Below are 21,596 nucleotides of genomic sequence, written 5' to 3'. Positions count from 1 at the left end.
TTTTTGCAATTACCAATAATCATAGACAAAGAACAGGTTTGGTGAAAAATAGTTCTGTAGGAGACTTAGTATTTTGAAGCCTGGTTTCTCTGGCTGTAGCAGACTCGTCAGAAGGTGAGAAGGTTTTCCCCCCACCCCGACTCCATGGTACTCTGGGATCCAGAGACGTCCACATCTACTTCAATTTCATTACCTTAAACAAAATGATGGAATCTCTCTGTGTAGGAGATCCAGCGCTTTGTATTTTCATCAAATAGTCCTATAGAACCAAGGTTTCCTGCTAATTTTTTTAAAATGGAAAGACCATGCATAGCACAGTGTACCATGAACCTATTAGCATGACTTTGCTTCTTCCATGTAAAACAAGGGTTTTCCTGAGGCTGCCTCTTTCTGAGTCTGCACCTTTAGCTGAAGGCCCATCCCTCTATGTTGGCTACTCAAAGAATCCCGATAGTGCAGAAGCAGATCATTTGGCCCATCGAATTTACACCAACTCTTCAAGGAGTTATCCACCCAAACCCACCCTATCCCTGTAACCCTGCATATCCCATGGCTAACCACCACTGGAAACCCACAGTCCAAAGAAGCTCCATCTTCCATTAGTTGGTCAATGCCCTATCCAAGCCAATGTACTACCTCCAATACCATGGCTTTCAACTTATTAGGTAGCCTAACATGTGGCACCTTATCAAATGTCTTCTGAAAATCCAAATATGTTACATCTGCTCTCCCTTTATGCACTCTGCTTGTTACCTTCCCAAAGAATTCTAATACATGTGTTGGGGATGATTTCCCCTTCATGAAGCTATGATGACTCTGCTTGATTATGTTTTGCACTTCCAAGTGCTCTGTCATAACATTTTCCCCAAAAACAGAGGTTATACTAACTGGCCTAAATTGTGCTTTTGAAGAAGCAAGTAAGATCCGAAAATAATACCCAGGTGTGTTTCCTCTACATTGGGGAAACAAAGCATACACTGGGTAACCATCTCGCAGAACATCTACGTTCTGTCCACAGAAAAGACCCTGAGCTTCCAGTTGCCTGCCACTTTACCACCCCACCCTGTTCCCCGGCCAATATCTCTGTCTCAGGTTTGCTGCAGTGCTCCAGTCAAGGTCAGCACAAGCTGGAAGAACAGCACCTCATTTCCACGTGGGACCCTGCAGTTCTCCGGCCTCAATATCAAGTTCAACAAAATTAGGGTCTGAACTCCCCCATGTCCTACACACCAGACCTGACACACCGACTCCCACAGCTACCTGGATTACACCTCTTCCCAACCTACCTCTTGCAAAAATGCCATCCCATAATCCCAATTCCTCCGCCTCTGCCATATCTGCTCCCAGGAGGACCTGTTCCACCACAAAACACACCAGATGGCCTCCTGCTTTAGAGACTGCAATTTCCCTTCCCACGTGGTTAAAGATGCCCTCCAATGCATCTCGTCCACATTCCGGCCCTCTGCCCTCAGACCCCACCCCTCCAACCGTAACAAGGACAGAACGCCCCTGGTGCTCACCTTCCACCCTACCAACCTTCGCATAAACCACATCATCTGACAACATTTCTGCCGCCTGCAAACAGACCCCACCACCAGGGATATATTTCCCTCCCCACCCACTTCCACTTTCCGCAAAGACCGTTCCCTCCATGACTACCTGGTCAGGTCCACGCCCCCCTACAACCCACCCTCCCATCCTGGCACCCTCCCCTGCCACCGCAGGAATTGCAAAACCTGCACCCACACCTCCTCCCTCACCTCCATCCAAGGCCCTAAAGGAGTCTTCCACATCCATCAAAGTTTTACCTGCACATCCACTAATATCATTTATTGTATCCGTTGCTCCCGATGTGGTCTCCTCTACATTGGGGAGACTGGGCGCCTCCTAGCAGAGCGCTTTAGGGAACATCTCCGGGACACCCGCACCAATCAACCACACCGCCCCGTGGCTCAACATTTCAACTCCCCCTCCCACTCTGCCGAGGACATGAAGGTCCTGGGCCACCTCCACCGCCGCTCCCTCACCACCCGATGCCTGGAGGAAGAACGCCTCATCTTCCGCCTCGGAACACTTCAACCCCAGGGCATCAATGTGGACTTCAACAGTTTCCTCATTTCCCCTTCCCCACCTCACCCCAGCTGCAACCATCCAGCTCAGCATCATCTCCCTGACCTGTCGACCTGCCTATCTTCCTTCCCACCTATCCACTCCACCCTCTCCTCCCTGACCTATCACTTTCATCCCCACCCCCATCCACCCACTGTATTCTTTACTACCTTCCACCACCCTCCTCTCTGACCTGTCACCTCCATCCCCACTCACCTATTGTACTCTATGCTACTTTCTCCCCACCCCCACCCCCCTCTCATTTATCTCTCCACCCTGCAGGCACCCTGCCTCTATTCCTGATGAAGGGCTTTTTCCCGAATCGTCGATTTTCCTGCTCCTCGGATGCTGCCTGACCTGCTGTGCTTTTCCAGCACCACTCTAATTAGATTACTTACAGTGTGGAAACAAGCCCTTCGGCCCAACAAGTCCACACCGACCCTCCGAAGCGTAACCCACCCAGACCCATTCCCCTATATTTACCCCTTCATCTAACACTACGGGCAATTTAGCATGGCCAATTCACCTAACCTGCACATTTTTTGGACTGTGGGAGGAAACCGGAGCACCCGGAGGAAACCCACACAAACACGGGGAGAATCTAGACCCTGGTTTCCAGCATCTGCAGTGCTTGTTTTTACCTTGTTATTTCACGGTCTGCCCTTACACACTACCTATTGTTAGCCACTAACAGTCTCCATTAACAGATATTCACCCTCCTAATCACATTGTTATCCACTCCTTTGTCTGTCCAACTGTTCTTCTCTCTCTTTGGGCTCTATCCCCACCTATCGTTTACTCCTCACACCCTCCCCTCACCCTGTCTTCTGCATATAAACCAGCGTTTTCCTCATTACCTTCAGTTCTGAGGATGTGTCACAAGACCCAAAACATTAACTTTGATTTCTCTTCACAGATATTGCCAGATCTGCTGATCTTTTCCAACAACTGCTGTTTTTGTTGCTGATTTACATCATCCGTAATTCTTTCCGTTTTTACCCAGGAGTGTCTTGCGTGGCCATTTCATGAACAGTGAAGAGTTAGCCATGTTCTGCCCGGAGTATTATATGGGCAGGTTGGGTAAGAATAGGATGCCCGCCTTGAAGAAGATTGAAGTACAACCCAGCTACTTTCTAGGTGACTGGAAGTCTAGCTTTTAATGGACAATGAATATTCTCACACAGAAACCCCTTGGATCCATCCCACTCCGAGCAGTTCAGAGAGGGTTCATTGACTGATTACTGGGATGAGGCAGGCAATCTAAGAGGAAGTGTTGGACAGACCAGGTTTGTATCTTTTGGAGTTTAGAAGAACAAGGAGGTGATCTTAATGAAATATGTGAGATTTTGGAGGGACCAGTAAAGGTGGATTATAGAATGACAGCTGGAGTGGTAAGTCGCGCTCCAAACAGTTTAATTTAATTGAAAATCTCAAATAGGTTTAGTGAGCAATGCTGAGTTAGGAGGTAGACACACAGAAGGCTGGAAGAACACAGTTGACAGGAATAGTACCAGAAGACTGGAGGATAGCAAATGTTGTTCCTTTGTTCAAGAAGGGAAGTAGAGACAACCCTGGTAATTATAGACCTGTGAGCTTTACTTTGGTTGTAGGTAAGGTATTGAAAAAGGTTAAAAGAGAAAGGATTTATAATCATCTGGAGAGGAATAAGTTGATTAGGGATAGTCAACACGGTTTTGTGAAGGGTAGATCATGCCTCACAAACCTTATTGAGTTCTTTGAGAAGGTGACCAAACAGGTGGATGTGGTGTATATGGATTTCAGTAAGGCAGATAAGATTCCCCACAGTTAGCTATTGCAGAAAATACAGGATTGGGGGTGATTCCGTGGTTTGGATCAGAAATTGGCTTGCTGAAACAAGACAGAGGGTGGTGGTTGATGGGAAATACTCATCCTGGAGTTCAGTTGCTAGTGGTGAACGGCAAGGATCTGTTTTGGGGCCACTGCTGTTTGTCATTTTTATAAATGACCTGGATGAGGGTGTAAAAGGATGGGATAGTAAATTTGACACTAAAGTCGGTGGAGTTGTGGATAGTGCTGAAGGATGTTGCAGGTTTCGGAGGGACATAGATAAGCTGCAGAGCTGGGCTGAGAGGTGGCAAATGAAGTTTAATGCAGAAAAGTGTGAGGTGATTCACTTTAGAAGGAGCAACAGGAATAGAGTACTGGGCTAATGGTAAGATTCTTGATAGTGTAGATGAGTAGAGAGATCTGTGTGTCCATGTACCTGAAAGTTGCCACCCAGGTTGATAGGGTTGTTAATAAGGCATAAGGTGTATTAGCTTTTATTGGTAGAGAGATTGAGTTTCGGAGCCATGAGGTCATGCTGCAGCTGTACAAAACTCTGGTGTGGCTGCACTTGGAGTACTGCTTGCAGTTCTGGGCACCTCATAATTGGAAGGATGTGGAAGCTTTGGAAAAGGTTCAGAGGAGATTTACTAGGATGTTGCCTGGTATGGAGGGAAGGTCTTATGAGGAAAGACTGGGGGACTTGAGGCTGTTTTCATAAGAGAGAAGATTGAGAGGTGACTTAATTGAGACATATAAGATAATAAGGAGAAAGTGAGGATTGCAGATGCTAGATATCAGAGTTGAGAGTGCAGTGCTGGGAAAGTACAGCAGGTCAGGCAGCATGAGGAGCAAGAGAATCAATATTTCGGGCATAAGCTCTTCACCAGAAAGAAGGGCTGATGAAGGGCTTAGCCCAAAACATCGATTCTCCTGCTCCTCAGATGATGCCTGATCTGCTGGGCTTTTCCAGCACTACACTATCAATATAAGATAATCAGAGGGTTAGATAGGTTGGATAGTGAGAGCCTTTTTCTTCAGATGGTGATGGCTAGCAGGAGGGGAGTAGTAGGGGTGTGAAACGCAATGTAACAGTAGCAGACTTGCCAGCTTTAAGGGCATTTAAATGGTCATTGGATAAACATATGAATGAAAATGGATCAGCGCAGGACAGATGGGCTTCAGATTGGTTTCACAGGTCGGCACAACACTGAGGGCCGAAGGGCGGGTACTGTGCTGTAATGTTCCAACACAGCAAGCCAAGCAGCATCAGGTGAAGTCGAAATTTTGGGTGGAACTCTTTTCCTTCTCCACCTCCTGATGCTGCCTGGCTTGCTGTGTTCATTCAGCCTCCGACTTGCCTACCTGTGATTCCAGTATCTAGTTGTTTTGTCTCTAACAGTAATTGGTCTGGGCAGGACTAGTCAAGGTATTGTCTGGAGGGGACCAGGCAGCAATATTGTGACTTTTGAAGGGTGAAGTTCCACCGGTGTTTCTGATTATTGGCCATCTCCCTGAGTCCAGGATCATGTCTAGCAGTGTTGTCCTGGAGCATGCCTCTGCCCTCACTCACTCACTCACTCACACAGTGGGCTTGTGAGCACAGCCAGCTCTGAGCACACACTCACTGCTGAGGTCTGACCACTGGCTACTGCCAGACTCCACATGGGGCTGCGGGCCACATGGAGGGGGAGGGGGAGGGGGAGGGGGAGGGGCTGGGCGGGGCCGAGGGGAGGGAGGAATGGAGGGGGCGTGGCCGTGGCAGGGGAGGGGAGGGGCTAGGGGCAGGGGCAGGGCCGGGTGGAGGGACAAGGGGGCGGGAATGGGGGGGGAAGGAGAGGGGGAATAGGGGCGGGGCCATGAGCAAGGGGCGGGGTAAGGGAGGGGCCGAGAGGAAGGGGGCGGGGCCGAGTGTTTTCCGTTGAGGGTAGGCCTCAGGCCTCGGCGCTGGAGTGTCCGAGTGGCCCCGGTGAAGGGCTCGCCGCCGGTCATGGCCGAAGTGCAGGTGCCGCCGCCGCCGGTGGAGAAGGAGCGGGAGGAGGAGGCGGTCTCCTGGAGCCCGGAGGTGGAGGTCTGCCTCTTCCACGCGATGTTGGGCCACAAGCCGGTCGGTGAGTGTTGGGGGGGGGGGACACCTCATACACCGCCCCCCACTCCCCCTGCACACCCCCCCACTCCCCCTGCACACCCCTCCCCCTGCACACCCCCCCCACTCCCCCTGCACACCCCTCCCCCTGCACACCCCTCCCCCTGCACACCCCCCCCACTCCCCCTGCACACCCCTCCCCCTGCACACCCCTCCCTCTGCACACCCCCCCCCACTCCCCCTGCACACCCCCCCCACTCCCCCTGCACACCCCCCCCACTCCCCCTGCACACCCCCCCCACTCCCCCTGCACACCCCCCCACTCCCCCTGCACACCCCCCCCACTCCCCCTGCACACCCCCCCCACTCCCTCTGCACACCCCCCCCACTCCCTCTGCACACCCCCCCCACTCCCTCTGCACACCCCCCCCACTCCCTCTGCACACCCCCCCCCACTCCCTCTGCACACCCCCCCCACTCCCCCTGCACACCCCCCCCACTCCCCCTGCACACCCCCCCACTCCCCCTGCACACCCCCCCCACTCCCCCTGCACACCCCCCCCACTCCCTCTGCACACCCCCCCCACTCCCTCTGCCCACCCCCCCCACTCCCCCTGCCCACCCCCCCCACTCCCTCTGCACACCCCCCCCACTCCCTCTGCACACCCCCCCCACTCCCTCTGCACACCCCCCCCACTCCCTCTGCACACCCCCCCCCACTCCCTCTGCACACCCCCCCCACTCCCCCTGCACACCCCCCCCACTCCCCCTGCACACCCCCCCCACCCCCCCTGCACCCCCCACCCACCCCCCCTGCACCCCCCACCCCCCCTGCACCCCCCCACACACCCCCTGCACCCCCCCACACACCCCCTGCACCCCCCCACACACCCCCTGCACCCCCCCCACACTCCCCCTGCACCCCCCCCACACTCCCCCTGCACCCCCCCCACACTCCCCCTGCACCCCCCCCACACTCCCCCTGCACCCCCTCCACACTCCCCCTGCACCCCCCCCCACTCCCCCTGCACCCCCCCCCACTCCCCCTGCACCCCCCCACTCCCCCTGCACCCCCCCACTCCCCCTGCACCCCCCCCACTCCCCCTGCACCCCCCCCACTCCCCCTGCACTCCCCGCACTCCCCCTGCACCCCCCCCACTCCCCCTGCATCCCCCCCACTCCCCCTGCACCCCCCCACACCCCCTGCACCCCCCCACACTACACGTACATTCAACCACTCCCCCTTCAACCCCCACTCCCCCTTCAACCCCCACTCCCCCTTCACCCTCCCCACTCCCCCTTCACCCTCCCCACTCCCCCTTCACCCTCCCCACTCCCCCTTCACCCTCCCACTCCTCCTTCACCCCCTCACTGCACCCACTCACCCCCCACTCACCCCTCCACTCCCCCCATGCCCCCACACGCCCCCACTGCCCCCACACCCCCTACACTGCCCCCACACTGCCCCCACACCCACTACACGCCCCCTACACCCCCCCCACTACCCTTACACCCAACCACACCCCCTAGCCCCCCTACACCCCCCACACCTCCTACACCCCCCTCATACCCCCTACAACCCCCCACACCCTACACCCCCCTCATACCCCCTACACCCCCCCACACCCTACACCCCCACTGCCCCCACACACCCTACACTGCCCCCACACAACTACACCCCCCCACTCCCCCTACACCCCCCCACTACCCGTACACCCACCCACACCCCCTACCCCCCAAAAAACCCCTAAACCCCCTACACCCCCTCCACTCCCCCACGTTCTCTACACCTTCCTATTCCCCCTGCACCCCCATTCCCACTTCAACCTCCCCACTCCCCCTTCACCTTCCCACTTCACCCTCCCCCACTCCCCCTCACCCTCCCCCACTCCCCCTTCACCCTCCCCCACTCCCCCTACACCCTCCCCCACTCCCCCTACACCCTCCCCCACACACCCCCACACCCCCTACACCCTCCCCCACTACCCGTACACCCAACCACACCCCCTAGCCCCGCTACACCCCCCACACCTCCTACACCCCCATCAACCCCCACGCCCCCTACACCCTCCCATTCCCCCTGCACCACCACTCCCCCTTCACCCTCCCCACTCCCCCTTCACTCCCCCTTCACCCTCCCCACTCCCCCTTCACTCCCCCACTAACCCGCCACTCACCCCGCCCAATGCCCCCACAACCCCTACACTGCCCCCACATCCACTACACTTCCCCTACACCCCCCCACTACCCGTACACCCAACCACACCCCCTAGCCCCCCTCCCCCACTCCCCCTTCACCCTCCCCACTCCCCCTACACCCACCCCACTCCCCCTAGCCCCCCTACCCCACTCCCCCGGCACCCCCCCCCACACACCCCCACTCCCCCTACACCCCCCCCACTCCCCGCTACACCCCCCCACTCCCCCTGCACCCCACACCCACCCCACACCTCCACCCCGCCACACCCCCCAAACCCCCCCCCCCCGCACCCCCCCACTCCCCCCCACTCTCCCTGCACCCCCCCCACTCCCCCTGCACCCCCCCACTCCCCCTACACCTTCCCCATTCCCCCTGCCCCCCCACAACCCCAACTCCCCCTGCTCCCCCCATGCCCCCTGCACCCCCTACACCCCCCCTACATCCCCCCACTCCCCCTGCACCCCCTCCCCCCACTCCCCCTGCACCCCCCACTCCCCCGGCACCCCCCCCCCCCCAATTCCCCCGGCACCCCCCCCCCCCCCCCCCGCAACCCCCCGCACTCCCCCCGCAACCCCCCGCACTCCCCCTGCAGCCCCCCGCACTCCCCCTGCAGCCCCCCGCACTCCCCCTGCAGCCCCCCCATTCTCCCTTCACCCCCCCACTGCACCCACTGATCCCCACTCACCCCCCCAATGCCCCCACTGCCCCCACACCCACTACACTCCCCCTACACCCCCCCACTACCCGTACACCCACCAACACCCCCTACCCCCCCCACACCCCCTACCCCCCCCCACAGCTCCTACCCCCCCCACACCACCTACACCACCCCACACCCCTCCCCCACCCCACCACACCCCTCCCCCACCCCACCACACCCCTCCCCCACACCCCTACACCCCCTACACCTCCCCACACCCCCTACACCCCCCCTACACCCCCCACACCCCCTACTCCCCCACACCCCCTACTCCCCCACACCCCCTACTCCCCCACACCCCCTACTCCCCCACACCCCCTACTCCCCCTTCACCCTCCCCTACTCCCCCTTCACCCTCCCCTACTCCCCCTTCACCCTCCCCCACTCCCCCTTCACCCTCCCCCACTCCCCCTTCACCCTCCCCCACTCCCCCTTCACCCTCCCCCACTCCCCCTTCACCCTCCCCCACTCCCCCTTCACCCTCCCCCACTCCCCCTTCACCCTCCCCACTCCCCCTTCACCCCCCCACTCCCCCTACCCCCCCCTCACCCCCCTACTCCCCCAACCCCACTCTCCCTACACCACCCCCCCACTCTCCCTACACCACCCCCCCACTCTCCCTACACCACCCCCCCACTCTCCCTACACCACCCCCCCACTCTCCCTACACCACCCCCCCACTCTCCCTACACCACCCCCCCACTCTCCCTACACCACCCCCCCACTCTCCCTACACCACCCCCCACTCTCCCTACACCTCCCTCCCACTCTCCCTACACCTCCCCCCCACTCTCCCTACACCTCCCCCCCACCCACGCCCCCCCCACTCTCCCTACACACTCTCCACTCCCCCTACAGACACCCCCCTTGAAGTAGCGGCGCTCCGAAAGCTAGTGTACTTCCAATTAAACTGGTTGGACTATAACCTGGTGTTGTGTGATTTTTAACTTTGCGCACCCCAGTCCAACACTGGCATCTCCAAATCATGACTTCCTAATGTGTTGTGCTCAGACCCGCTCTCTGTACTCCAAGTGGGATCTAACCAGGGTTTTGTATAACTGCAGCATAGCTTCTGCATTCTTATACTGGGATCCTATGATGCTTGTCCGCAGATCTCTGAAAGACGGATTAATAGGGTGATTACGAGGTTATACAGGACACTTGCCTACCAGTTGTGCCATAGCTGATAACATCAGAGAGATTATGTTGGAGCTGTACATGTCTTTGGTTAGGCCACAGCTGGAGTACTGTGTGCAGTTCTGGGTCACTGTACTGTGGGAAGGATGTGATTGTATTGGAGAGAGTTGCCTAGGGTGGAGCATTTTAGCAATGAGGAGCGCCCCCTCTTCGAGTAGAGTGGTAATGCACCTACCCTTGGACCAAGACACTCAGATTCAAGTCCCACCTGCTCCAGACGTATGTTTTAATATCTCTGATTAGTAAAAATATTTGGTTGTTTTCTTTGGACCAGAAAAGGCTGAGTGGGGGACCTAATAGAGGTGTATAAGATTATGTGGGGTATGAATGGGGTGAATAGGAAACAGCTGCTCCCTTCATTAAAAGTTTAATGGCGAGGGGGCATAATTTGAAGATGCAAGGTAGGAAGTTTCGAGGGAAGTTGAGAAAAAGTTTTTTTTCGGCCACAGGGTGGCAGGGGTCTGGGAGGGTAGATGGGTCGGGACACCTCACAACCTTTACAAAGTACATGAACAAGCACTTGAAATGTCATAAAATTCAAGGCTATGGGCCTAATGCAGGAACATGGGTTAGTGTAGGTATGCCAGCAGTCACTCGATGGGCTGAAGGGCTCTTCTGTGCTGTCTAACTCTACGACTCTAACTCAGCAGGGTTAGAGCAGGTGAGTTCTTCCTTTTGACCTGGTTCAGTGTATGCCCCTCAGCACCAACACTCCAAACAGCATAGTTGATCATTCAGTTCAATGCAGAATAACTCCAGATTTCTCTCTCTCTCTCTCAACAGGAGTAAACAGACACTTCCACATGATCTGTATTCGGGACAAATTCAGCCAGAATATCGGACGCCAAGTCTCCTCAAAAATTGTTTGGGAGCATTTAAATGTCATGTATGACATGCAAGCCCTGGTATGTTGCAGGTTACGATGTGGCTTTGGTTTGGGGTCTGTTGGGTTGAAGGGTGAGTGTTTACTTGGAGAAGTCTGTTTAGATCCACACGGTAATACAATGACGATCAATCACAGATGGTTGTATTTGGTACTCGTTAGTTGTTCAGTGTTATGTACGGGGATTCAGATTGTTCTGCAGAAATCAGAGCACAGAAGCAGGTAATTAGGTTCATCCAGACAGTGTTGGTGCTCCCCTGCCTCTTAGGGGAGATGGTGACGTAGCGGTAATGTCATTGGACTAGGCCATGGGTTCAAATTCCACCATGGCAGATGAAATTTTGTGCTGCATTCCAGTTTTCCACCATCCACTGGATGTAAAAAAAAACCTTTCCTCAGATTTCCTCTAAACCTTTTACCCTTTAACTTGAAATAGTGGCAAGTGATGAAATTTAGAATTCAATAAAAACCTGGAATTAAAAGCTAGCCGAAGCTAATCGTGTCACTGTCAATTGTTGTAAAAAAAAATCTGTTAGGGATGGAGCTCTACCTTCACATTTAGAGCATAGAGCATAGAACAGTACAGCACAGAACAGGCCCTTCAGCCCACGATGTTCCGACCACTGATCCTCATGTATGCACCCTCAAATTTCTGTGACTATATGCATGTCCAGCAGTCTCTTGAATGTCCCCAGTGACTTTGCTTCCACAACTGCTGCTGGCAACGCATTCCATGCTCTCACAACTCTCTGTGTAGAGAGAGTTTCTGACATCCCCTCTGTACTTTCCTCCCACCAGCTTAAAACTATGACCCCTCGTGTTAGCCATTTCTGCCCTGGGAAATAGTCTCTGGCTATCGAATCTATCTATGCCTCTCATTATCTTGTATATCTCAATTAGGTCCCCTCTCCTCCTCCTTTTCTCCAAGGCATGTGCAGATCAGTGGTTAGCACTGCTGCCTCACAGCACAAGGACCTGTGTTCGATTCTAGGTGACTGTCTTTATGGAGTATACACATTCTCCCCACGTTTGCGTGGGTTTTCTCCGAATGCTCCAGTTTCCTCTCTCAGTCCAAGATGTACAGGTTCTGGTGGATTGGACGTGCTAAATTACTCATAGTGTCCAGGGATTTGCAGGCTAGGTTGATTAGCCATGGGAAAATGCAGAGTTACAGTGATAGGGTAGCTGGAAGGGTCTGAATGGGATGCTGTTTGGAGGAGCAGGAGAATCAACGTTTCGGGCATAAGCCCTTCCTGAAGAAACGTTGATTCTCCTGCTCCTTGGATGCTGCCTGACCTGCTGCGCTTTTCCAGCAACACATTTTTCGGCTCTGATCTCCAGCATCTGCAGTCCTCACTTTCTCCTGCTGTTTGGAGGGTCAGTGTGGACTTGATGGGCCAAATGGCCTGCATTCCACACTTTAGGGATTCTTTGATAATGTGACTACATGTGACTTCAGACTTGCAGCAATAAGTGTTGGCATTGTTGCCATTAGGCTAGCTTTTTAATTCCAGATTTCATTCCAACTAAAAGTTCACTACCTGTTGTAGTGGGTTTGCTGGAAAAGTGCAGCAGGTCAGGCAGCATCCAAGGAACAGGAGAATCGACGTTTTGGGCATCAGCCCTTCTTCAGGAATGAGGAAAGTGTGTCCAGCAGGCTAAGATAAAAGGTAGGGAGGAGGGTCTTGGGGGAGGGGCATTGGGAATGCGATAGGTGGAAGGAGGTCAAGATGAGGGTGATAGGCCAGAGTGGGGGTGGGGGCAGAGAGGTCAGGAAGAAGATTGCAGGTTAGGAAGGCGGTGCTGAGTTTGAGGGATTTGACTGAGACAAGGTGGGGGGGGAAGGGGAAATGAGGAAACTGGAGAAATCTGAGTTCATCCCTTGTGGTTGGAGGGTTCCTAGGCGGAAGATGAGGCGCTCTTCCTCCAACCGTCGTGTTGCTATGGTCTGGCGATGGAGGAGTCCAAAGACCTGCATGTCCTTGGTGGAGTGGGAGGGGGAGTTGAAGTGTTGAGCCACGGAGTGGTTGGGTTGATTGGTCCGGGTGTCCCAGAGGTGTTCTCTGAAACGTTCCGTAAGTAGGCGGCCTGTCTCCCCAATATAGAGGAGGCCACATCGGGTGCAGCGGATGCAGTAAATGATGTGTATGGAGGTGCAGGTGAATTTGTGACGGATATGGAAGGATCCCTTAGGGCCTTGGAGGGAAGTGAGGGGGGAGATGTGGGCGCAAGTTTTGCATTTCTTGCGGTTGCAGGGGAAGGTGCTGGGAGTAGAGGTTGGGTTGGTGTGGGGTGTGCACCTGACGAGGGAGTGGTCTTTTCAGAACGCTGATAGGGGTGGGGAGGGAAATATATCCCTGGTGGTGGGGTCCGTTTGGAGGTGGCAGAAATGACGACGGAAACCCAAGTCATCAGAACACTAATCTGTCAGGAGGGGAATTGTTGAACATTCCTGACATTCCTGGTGAAGAGCTTATGCTCGAAATGTCGACTCATTTTTTCCTTAGATGCTGCCTGACCAGCTGTGCTTTTCCCACACCACACTTTTGGACTCTGATCTCCAGCATCTGCAGTCCCCACTTTCTCCTGGGGGGTGGGGGGGGGTGGGGGGTTGTTGTTTCTTCCTCCAGTTTATTGGGCTGCGGCCTTTACACGATTACATAGAGGATGGCAATAAATGCTGGCCGTGTCACTGATTCCCAGATCCCGATATGGGGAATAAATGCTGGCCGTGTCACTGATTCCCAGATCCCGATATGGGGAATAACTGCTGGCCATGTCACTGATTCCCAGATCCTGATATGGGGAATAAATGCTGGCCATGTTACTGATTCCCAGATCCTGATATGGGGAATAAATGCTGGCCATGTCACTGATTCCCAGATCCCGATATGGGGAATAAATGCTGGCCATGTCACTGATTCCCAGATCCCTTTATGGGGAATAAATGCTGGCCGTGTCACTGATTCCCAGAACCCTTTATGGGGAATAAATGTTGGCCGTGTCACTGATTCCCAGATCCCAATATGGGGAATAAATGTTGGCCGTGTCACTGATTCCCAGATCCCAATATGGGGAATAAATGTTGGCCGTGTCACTGATTCCCAGATCCCGACATGGGGAATAAATGTTGGGCGTGTCACTGATTCCCAGATCCCGACATGGGGAATAAATGTTGGGCGTGTCAGTGATTCCCAGATCCCGACATGGGGAATAAATGTTGGGCGTGTCACTGATTCCCAGATCCCGACGTGGGGGATAAATGCTGTCCGTGTCACTGATTCCCAGATCCCAATATGGGGAATAAATGCTGGCCATGTCACTGATTCCCAGATCCCGACATGGGGAATAAATGTTGGCCGTGTCACTGATTCCCAGATCCCAATATGGGGAATAAATGCTGGCCGTGTCACTGATTCCCAGTTTCCGACATGGGGAATAAATGTTGGCCGTGTCACTGATTCCCAGATCCCGATATGAGGAATAAATGTTGGCCGTGTCACTGATTCCCAGATCCCAATATGGGGAATAAATGCTGGCCGTGTCACTGATTCCCAGTTTCCGACATGGGGAATAAATGTTGGCCGTGTCACTGATTCCCAGATCCCGACATGGGGAATAAATGTTGGGCGTGTCACTGATTCCCAGATCCCGACGTGGGGGATAAATGCTGTCCGTGTCACTGATTCCCAGATCCCGACGTGGGGAATAAATGTTGGGCGTGTCACTGATTCCCAGATCCCGACGTGGGGGATAAATGCTGTCCGTGTCACTGATTCCCAGATCCCGACGTGGGGAATAAATGTTGGCCGTATCACTGATTCCCAGATCCCGACGTGGGGGATAAATGCTGTCCGTGTCACTGATTCCCAGATCCCGACGTGGGGGATAAATGCTGTCCGTGTCACTGATTCCCAGATCCCGACGTGGGGGATAAATGCTGGCCGTGTCACTGATTCCCAGATCCCGACGTGGGGGATAAATGCTGGCCGTGTCACTGATTCCCAGATCCCGACATGGGGAATAAATGCTGGCCATGTCACTGATTCCCAGATCCCGACATGGGGAATAAATGCTGGCCGTGTCACTGATTCCCAGATCCCGACATGGGGAATAAATGTTGGCCATGTCACTGATTCCCAGGACACAACATAGAAACTTTTTAAACCGTTACCTTTAGTGAAAGCTTATTACATTAATCTAGATTAGAAATCAGTCATGGGTTACTCAGTTTTAACGATCTGTGGCTTTTCACAGGAGCAATTATCAACAAAAACTGACACTGAAGCACATGAGGATAGAGTTGGAAGGGTAACCAAAAGCTGGACACTCCAATTCCCTTGAATGTATCCGCTTTGCCCCAGTTGTTTATTGCACCCTGAGTGACCAGACTTTCAGCTAACCTTCCCCCACAGTCAGGGATTCCCATTCCTTTGTCCCTCCATGCTTGGGGACCCTTTGCAATGTTAAAAATGCTTACTCAATGCAAGGTGCTATAATTATCAGCACCATTCGCATTTTGGAGAGAGGATTTGAAGGTTTGCAAAGTGTCATTTTACTGCAAGCCACTTGTCTTCTATAGCCAACAAAGTTTACATTCATATAGCACCTTAGTACAACAACACAGCATACTTCATAGGACTGACGTTTGCATTGTGTTCATCTGAAGCACTTTGCAAAGATTTTCTACGTGAAGGACTTTATATCTGCTGTTTTCTCAGTTTAGGTTCCTTTGTTATCCATTGTTTTTCAGCACGAATCAGAAATCCTCCCTTTCCCAAATGGTGAGCGGAATTTTGTTCTTCCTGAAGACATTATTCATGAAGTAAAAGAAGGTATGGAGCTGTGAACAAGCAGATTTATTCTTTCCTGGGCTTGCGACTCTGTAAAGTTCACATTTCTAACCCACCTCAGTTACAATCCTGTATACCAGAAGACCACAGTGAGGACTGACCTTCACAACTGTCATGGCCAGAGTCAGAAAGTGTGGCATTGGAAAAGCACAGCAGGTCAGGCAGCATCCAAGGAGCAGGAGGATCCATCAGAACGAAAGGCCTATGCCTGAAACATTGACTCTCCTGCTCCTCGGATGCTGCCTGACCTGCTGTGCTTTTCCAGCAACACATTTTCCGACTCTGGTCTCCATCATCTGCAGTCATCACTTTCTCTAACTGTCATGGTCACCCGATGTATGTGTGGGGATAGCTGACACACCTCACCCACTCAACCCTCCCCATTCCCCCCCCCCCCCCCCCCCCCACACACACACACACACACACACACTCTCTTTGTGTGTGTCTCTCTCTCCTCACACACTCACATACACTCTCTCCCTCTGTCTGTCTCTCTCTCACTCTCACACTCGCATACACTCTCTCTCTCTGTCTCTCTCTCACACACACTCTCACTCTTTGTGTGTGTCTCTCCCTCTCCTCACACACTCACATACACTCTCTCTCTCTGTTTCTCACACACACACACACACTCTCCAGTGCAGGGGTCATTGTCAACCCTGGGTTTCACTTTATGAATTTGGTGGGTGATGTTTTGAATCTTCAACCACAGGCAAGAGTGGAACAGAGGAGGAACTGAAGGATGAACACAATAAAGAGGAGTTGCTGGAGCAGCCACTTGCTGACGAGGGTACGTACCCGATCGATTCAACTCTCTGCTTCAGCGTCAAAGTGAGATGGAGCTAAGCTGAGAAAGACCTGAAGCGAGTACAGTAAAGCCTTGTTTTAAACGCGTGGTGAACTTCCCCAGATGGTAAATGAAGAATCTGTGTTCGGTGAGCTGGTCCTGAGCATTAGGGACATATAATGTTTGTATCAGGTTCAGAGGGGACACTCAGACAGCACGGTCTCTGCAAACTGTTTCAGTGTGTGCTCTGACTGACATGGCCAGGGAATTCTCAGTGCCATAGCCTGGCAACTCAGGCAGGCTAAACACTTCCACCCCATGGTTCACAGACTCCACAGGCAGCTTGGGAGATGACATGATGTCTCAGTAACTCCATAAGATTACCCCATACTAAACAAAACCAGAAATTACTGGCCAAACTCAGCAGGTCTGGCACCATCTGTGGAGGGAGAGACACAGCTAAATGTTTCCAGTCCAGTGACTGTTCATCAGCATTGAACTAAGCTAAAAGATTGGTCTTGTTTCCCACGCCAGTCATGTTATGTGATTGTTCTGGTGATTGAGGTTAGTTTACGGATTCATACAATTACTTTTAATTGCTTGCTACAGAATGTACAGCACAGACCCACCATGGTCCATGCTGCTATTTTCTTGTCCACACAAGCCTCCACACCACCCCCAACTCGAGCTCATTAGGATCTGAATCAAGACATTCCCAAGCGGTTTACAGTTACACGTGGCCAACCAGCAAAGGGCACAGCCTTCCTTCCATGAAAGCTGATGGTGGACAGACACTCCCACATCCTCGTCTCTGGAGATCTGCAATCACCCCACTCAGGGTGTGACACCATCTGCATGTCCAACCAAATTAATAATGGACAAAGTTTGACACAACATTGCAGGCAGATATCATCATTCATTTAAAACATTTGGTATGCTCTGTTACACAATGTCATGTGTTTCAATTAGTTGCAGCTGTGAAGCAGGCATCCAGTGTGGAGGCTGGAAGGTCCCATAAACAGCATCACATAAACATGGAGATAGCCACTTTAGATAATGTTTGTTGAAAATTAAATATTGCAAAAGATCCAGGAGCAATTCATCTGAGGAAGGCACCTCCATTAGAACAGCTGTGATCCTCCGACAGTGCCCACTCCCTCAGCACTGACCTTCTAACTATGCAGCACTCCCTCAGTACAAATCTTCTGACAGTGCAGCACTCCTTGAGCACTGACCCTCCAATAGTGCAGCAGTCCCTCAGCGCTGACCCTCTGACAGTGCCCACTCCCTCAGCATTGACCCTCCGACAGTGCGGCACTCCCTCGGCGCTGACCCTCCGACAGTGCGGCACTCCCTCGGCGCTGACCCTCCGACAGTGCGGCACTCCCTCGGCGCTGACCCTCCGACAGTGCGGCACTCCCTCGGCGCTGACCCTCCGACAGTGCGGCACTCCCTCGGCGCTGACCCTCCGACAGTGCGGCACTCCCTCGGCGCTGACCCTCCGACAGTGCGGCACTCCCTCGGCGCTGACCCTCCGACAGTGCGGCACTCCCTCGGCGCTGACCCTCCGACAGTGCGGCACTCCCTCGGCGCTGACCCTCCGACAGTGCGGCACTCCCTCGGCGCTGACCCTCCGACAGTGCGGCACTCCCTCGGCGCTGACCCTCCGACAGTGCGGCACTCCCTCGGCGCTGACCCTCCGACAGTGCGGCACTCCCTCGGCGCTGACCCTCCGACAGTGCGGCACTCCCTCGGCGCTGACCCTCCGACAGTGCGGCACTCCCTCGGCGCTGACCCTCCGACAGTGCGGCACTCCCTCGGCGCTGACCCTCCGACAGTGCGGCACTCCCTCGGCGCTGACCCTCCGACAGTGCGGCACTCCCTCGGCGCTGACCCTCCGACAGTGCGGCACTCCCTCGGCGCTGACCCTCCGACAGTGCGGCACTCCCTCGGCGCTGACCCTCCGACAGTGCGGCACTCCCTCGGCGCTGACCCTCCGACAGTGCGGCACTCCCTCGGCGCTGACCCTCCGACAGTGCGGCACTCCCTCGGCGCTGACCCTCCGACAGTGCGGCACTCCCTCGGCGCTGACCCTCCGACAGTGCGGCACTCCCTCGGCGCTGACCCTCCGACAGTGCGGCACTCCCTCGGCGCTGACCCTCCGACAGTGCGGCACTCCCTCGGCGCTGACCCTCCGACAGTGCGGCACTCCCTCGGCGCTGACCCTCCGACAGTGCGGCACTCCCTCGGCGCTGACCCTCCGACAGTGCGGCACTCCCTCGGCGCTGACCCTCCGACAGTGCGGCACTCCCTCGGCGCTGACCCTCCGACAGTGCGGCACTCCCTCGGCGCTGACCCTCCGACAGTGCGGCACTCCCTCGGCGCTGACCCTCCGACAGTGCGGCATTCTCTATTACTCTGCGCTTATGCCACCCTGCATTGTGAACTCTGTCTCGATAAGTGTGCTACTTATTGACCTAGTCATGATTATTGATGCATTGACATGAAACATAGTCTGTAATGGTAAATGGCTATAACTGCAAAAACAAATTGTCAAAAATGTAACGCAGCAATGCAATTAATTTGAGTATTGGCTTTTAATGTATCTTGTGGAAATGATTCCATCTTTCTTGAACAATGATTGATTTTGATTCTTGCATGTCCAGGTAACATGAAGATGATGGAGAAGCCAGCAGTGAAGGAGAGAACGCTGGTAGCCGGTGAGCTTGGGACTAAGGAGGTAATCGACAAGCGGAAAAGGAACCGAGCCACTGTGAACCTTCTGAGCGTGAGCAGTAACCCCTCCAGCCCCAGTGGAGCCAAACGCAGGCGTATTTAATTGACACCTCTCGACTGGTGTGTATCAAGGAGCCACTGTTGTTAGTTTTGGACAAATCAACATGTTGGTTCACTGGAGTGAGTGAGAGAGGGGTTGAGAGAGACTCCAACTCACCTGAGGTGACTGCATAAAGAGCACAGACTGAACTGCCTCAGGATGCAAAGACTTGTCTTTCATCATCCTCTTAGTTTGGTTTGTCATTCGCAGCGCGTGGTGTTGAACAGGTTGTCTGAGTGACATTTTAATCCAGTCTGATAGCTGCCTTTCCAAGGTCTGCGATGTTGGACGAGAAATTAATCTTTTCTGAACTGTTTCGCATCTTTCCCGTTTGGAATTTTCTAAACCGTCTTTGTGACTCTTGTGGGATGCTAGCTTACGTTTTAATCTTATCCTGTTCACTCATTATTCCGGGTCATATTATATTTTTTCAAGATTGTTCACATTAAAACCAGATCGAAAATATATTTGTGAACTGTGTAAAATTGAACAAGCCAGTATGAACCTTGGGTGGAGTTGGGTGTGAACTGAGAGTCAGGTCAAATTGAAGAAGCCCAGTTGCAGAAACAACAGTCACCACGGGGCTTGTTAAACTTGATGGTGAAACCTGGGCAGGGTTGGTGCCTAGTGAGTCACATCGCATCAGAGAACTGTTTCAGTTGATTGAAAGTCTGACTGCGTCTGTGATTGATGGTGGGGAAATGCTAGGGTCTATTGCTTCTGCTCTCCTCAAGGAAAATATTTCAGAATAGTTTATTTTAAAATGATGTTGAGTTTAAATTTAAAATAGCAATCTTTTTGTTATGTCAGAGAATGAATGCTCACAAATAATGTAATCCTTCACTGTTTATTAGCTTGCACAAGAGTTTTATGCACAGCAGGTTTATTCCATCATGAAGCAGACTCGATAGCTGTTTGGTCACCTCCTGTATTCTTCAATTTTACAATTCAAATAATTTATTCTTAATAATTTGACACATACCTATTGTTACACTTAAGATTGAAGATATCACTGTCTCTTAGATTTTGTCCCCCGGTATATTGACTGGATAAGCCTTGCTACATTCTGAAATATTTGTTTTAAAACTTCTGTTTGTATAGAACAAAGAACAAAGAAAGTTCCAGCACAGGAACAGGCCCTTTGGCCCTCCAATCCTGCGCCAATTCAGATCCTCTATCTAAACCTGTCGCCTATTTTCTAAGGGTCTGTATCCCTCTGCTCCCTGCCCATTCAAGTCTCTGTCTAGATACATCTTAAATGACCCAATGACCTCCGCTGGGAATGCATTCCAGTCACCCACCACCCTCTGCGTAAAGAACTTTCTATGCATATCTCCCTTAAACCTTTCCCCTTTCACCTTGAACTCGTGACCCCTAGTAATTAAGGCCCGCACTCTGGAGAAAAAGCTTCTTGCGATACATTTCTTTACTCCCAGAGACTTCAGAATCCTGCGTGTTCGAAGTGGATTACTTCATGCCGTGATTCGCTTATTGAATTGCGGTTTCAAGAATACAGACAAAAGAATTGAATTTCAGAGGTGAGTTGAGAGACTGCCTTTGACATCCAGGCTGCATTTGGCTGAGTGTGGCATTACGGAGCCTGAGCAAAACTGGAATCAGGAGACACGCTCTTTGGTGGTTGGAGTCATTACCTGACACATAGGAAGATGGTTGTGGGTGTTGGAGATCAGTCATCTCAGCTCCAGCACATCTCTGCAGGAGTTCCTCAGGGTTGTGTCCTAGGCCCAACCATCTTCAACTGCTTCAGCAATGACATTCCCTCCATCATAAGGTCAGAATCAGGGCTGTTCACTGATGGTTATTATACAATGTTCAGTACCATTCACAACTCCTCATGTACTGAAGCAGTCATGTCCAAATGCAGCAAGGCCTGAATAACATTCATCGTGCTGGCAAGTAACATTTGGGTCACCCAAGCGCCAGACAATGACTATCTCCAACAAGAGTTGATCTAACTATCAGCCTTTACTTTCAAAGGCATCTCCATAACTGAATCCCCCACTACCAATATTATGGGGGTTACCATTGACCAGAAATTCATATAAACACAATGACCACAAGAGCAGGTCAGATGCAAGGAATACTACAGTGAGTCACTTACTTCCTGACTCCCCAAAG

General features: G+C 53.1%; 1 protein-coding gene and 1 long non-coding RNA gene across 3 annotated transcripts in view; both read left to right on the top strand.

Moving 5' to 3' along the window:
* LOC140463208 (uncharacterized) overlaps window positions 1–4,738 on the top strand; it is a 38,825-nt gene extending 34,087 nt beyond the window's left edge. Inside the window, exon 3 of one of the 2 annotated variants that reach the window (XR_011954628.1) lies at window positions 3,113–4,738. This is a non-coding gene — a long non-coding RNA (uncharacterized lncRNA). Of the gene's footprint in view, window positions 1–3,025 lie in introns of both variants that reach the window. The other variant, XR_011954627.1, reaches the window with a different exon arrangement.
* A 1,069-nt stretch (window positions 4,739–5,807) lies between these two features.
* mrgbp (MRG/MORF4L binding protein) lies at window positions 5,808–19,922 on the top strand. Its single transcript, XM_072556136.1, has 5 exons — window positions 5,808–6,026; window positions 10,882–11,003; window positions 15,735–15,816; window positions 16,547–16,624; window positions 19,288–19,922. Exons 1-5 carry the CDS (start codon window positions 5,906–5,908, stop codon window positions 19,458–19,460), a joined length of 576 nt encoding a protein of 191 aa, XP_072412237.1. The 5' UTR covers window positions 5,808–5,905; the 3' UTR covers window positions 19,461–19,922.
* The last annotated feature ends 1,674 nt before the right edge of the window (window positions 19,923–21,596 follow it).

Source organism: Chiloscyllium punctatum, chromosome 37 (assembly GCF_047496795.1).
Source record: "Chiloscyllium punctatum isolate Juve2018m chromosome 37, sChiPun1.3, whole genome shotgun sequence".
Taxonomy (NCBI): domain Eukaryota; kingdom Metazoa; phylum Chordata; class Chondrichthyes; order Orectolobiformes; family Hemiscylliidae; genus Chiloscyllium; species Chiloscyllium punctatum.
This window is presented reverse-complemented; position numbering and strand designations above follow the sequence as displayed.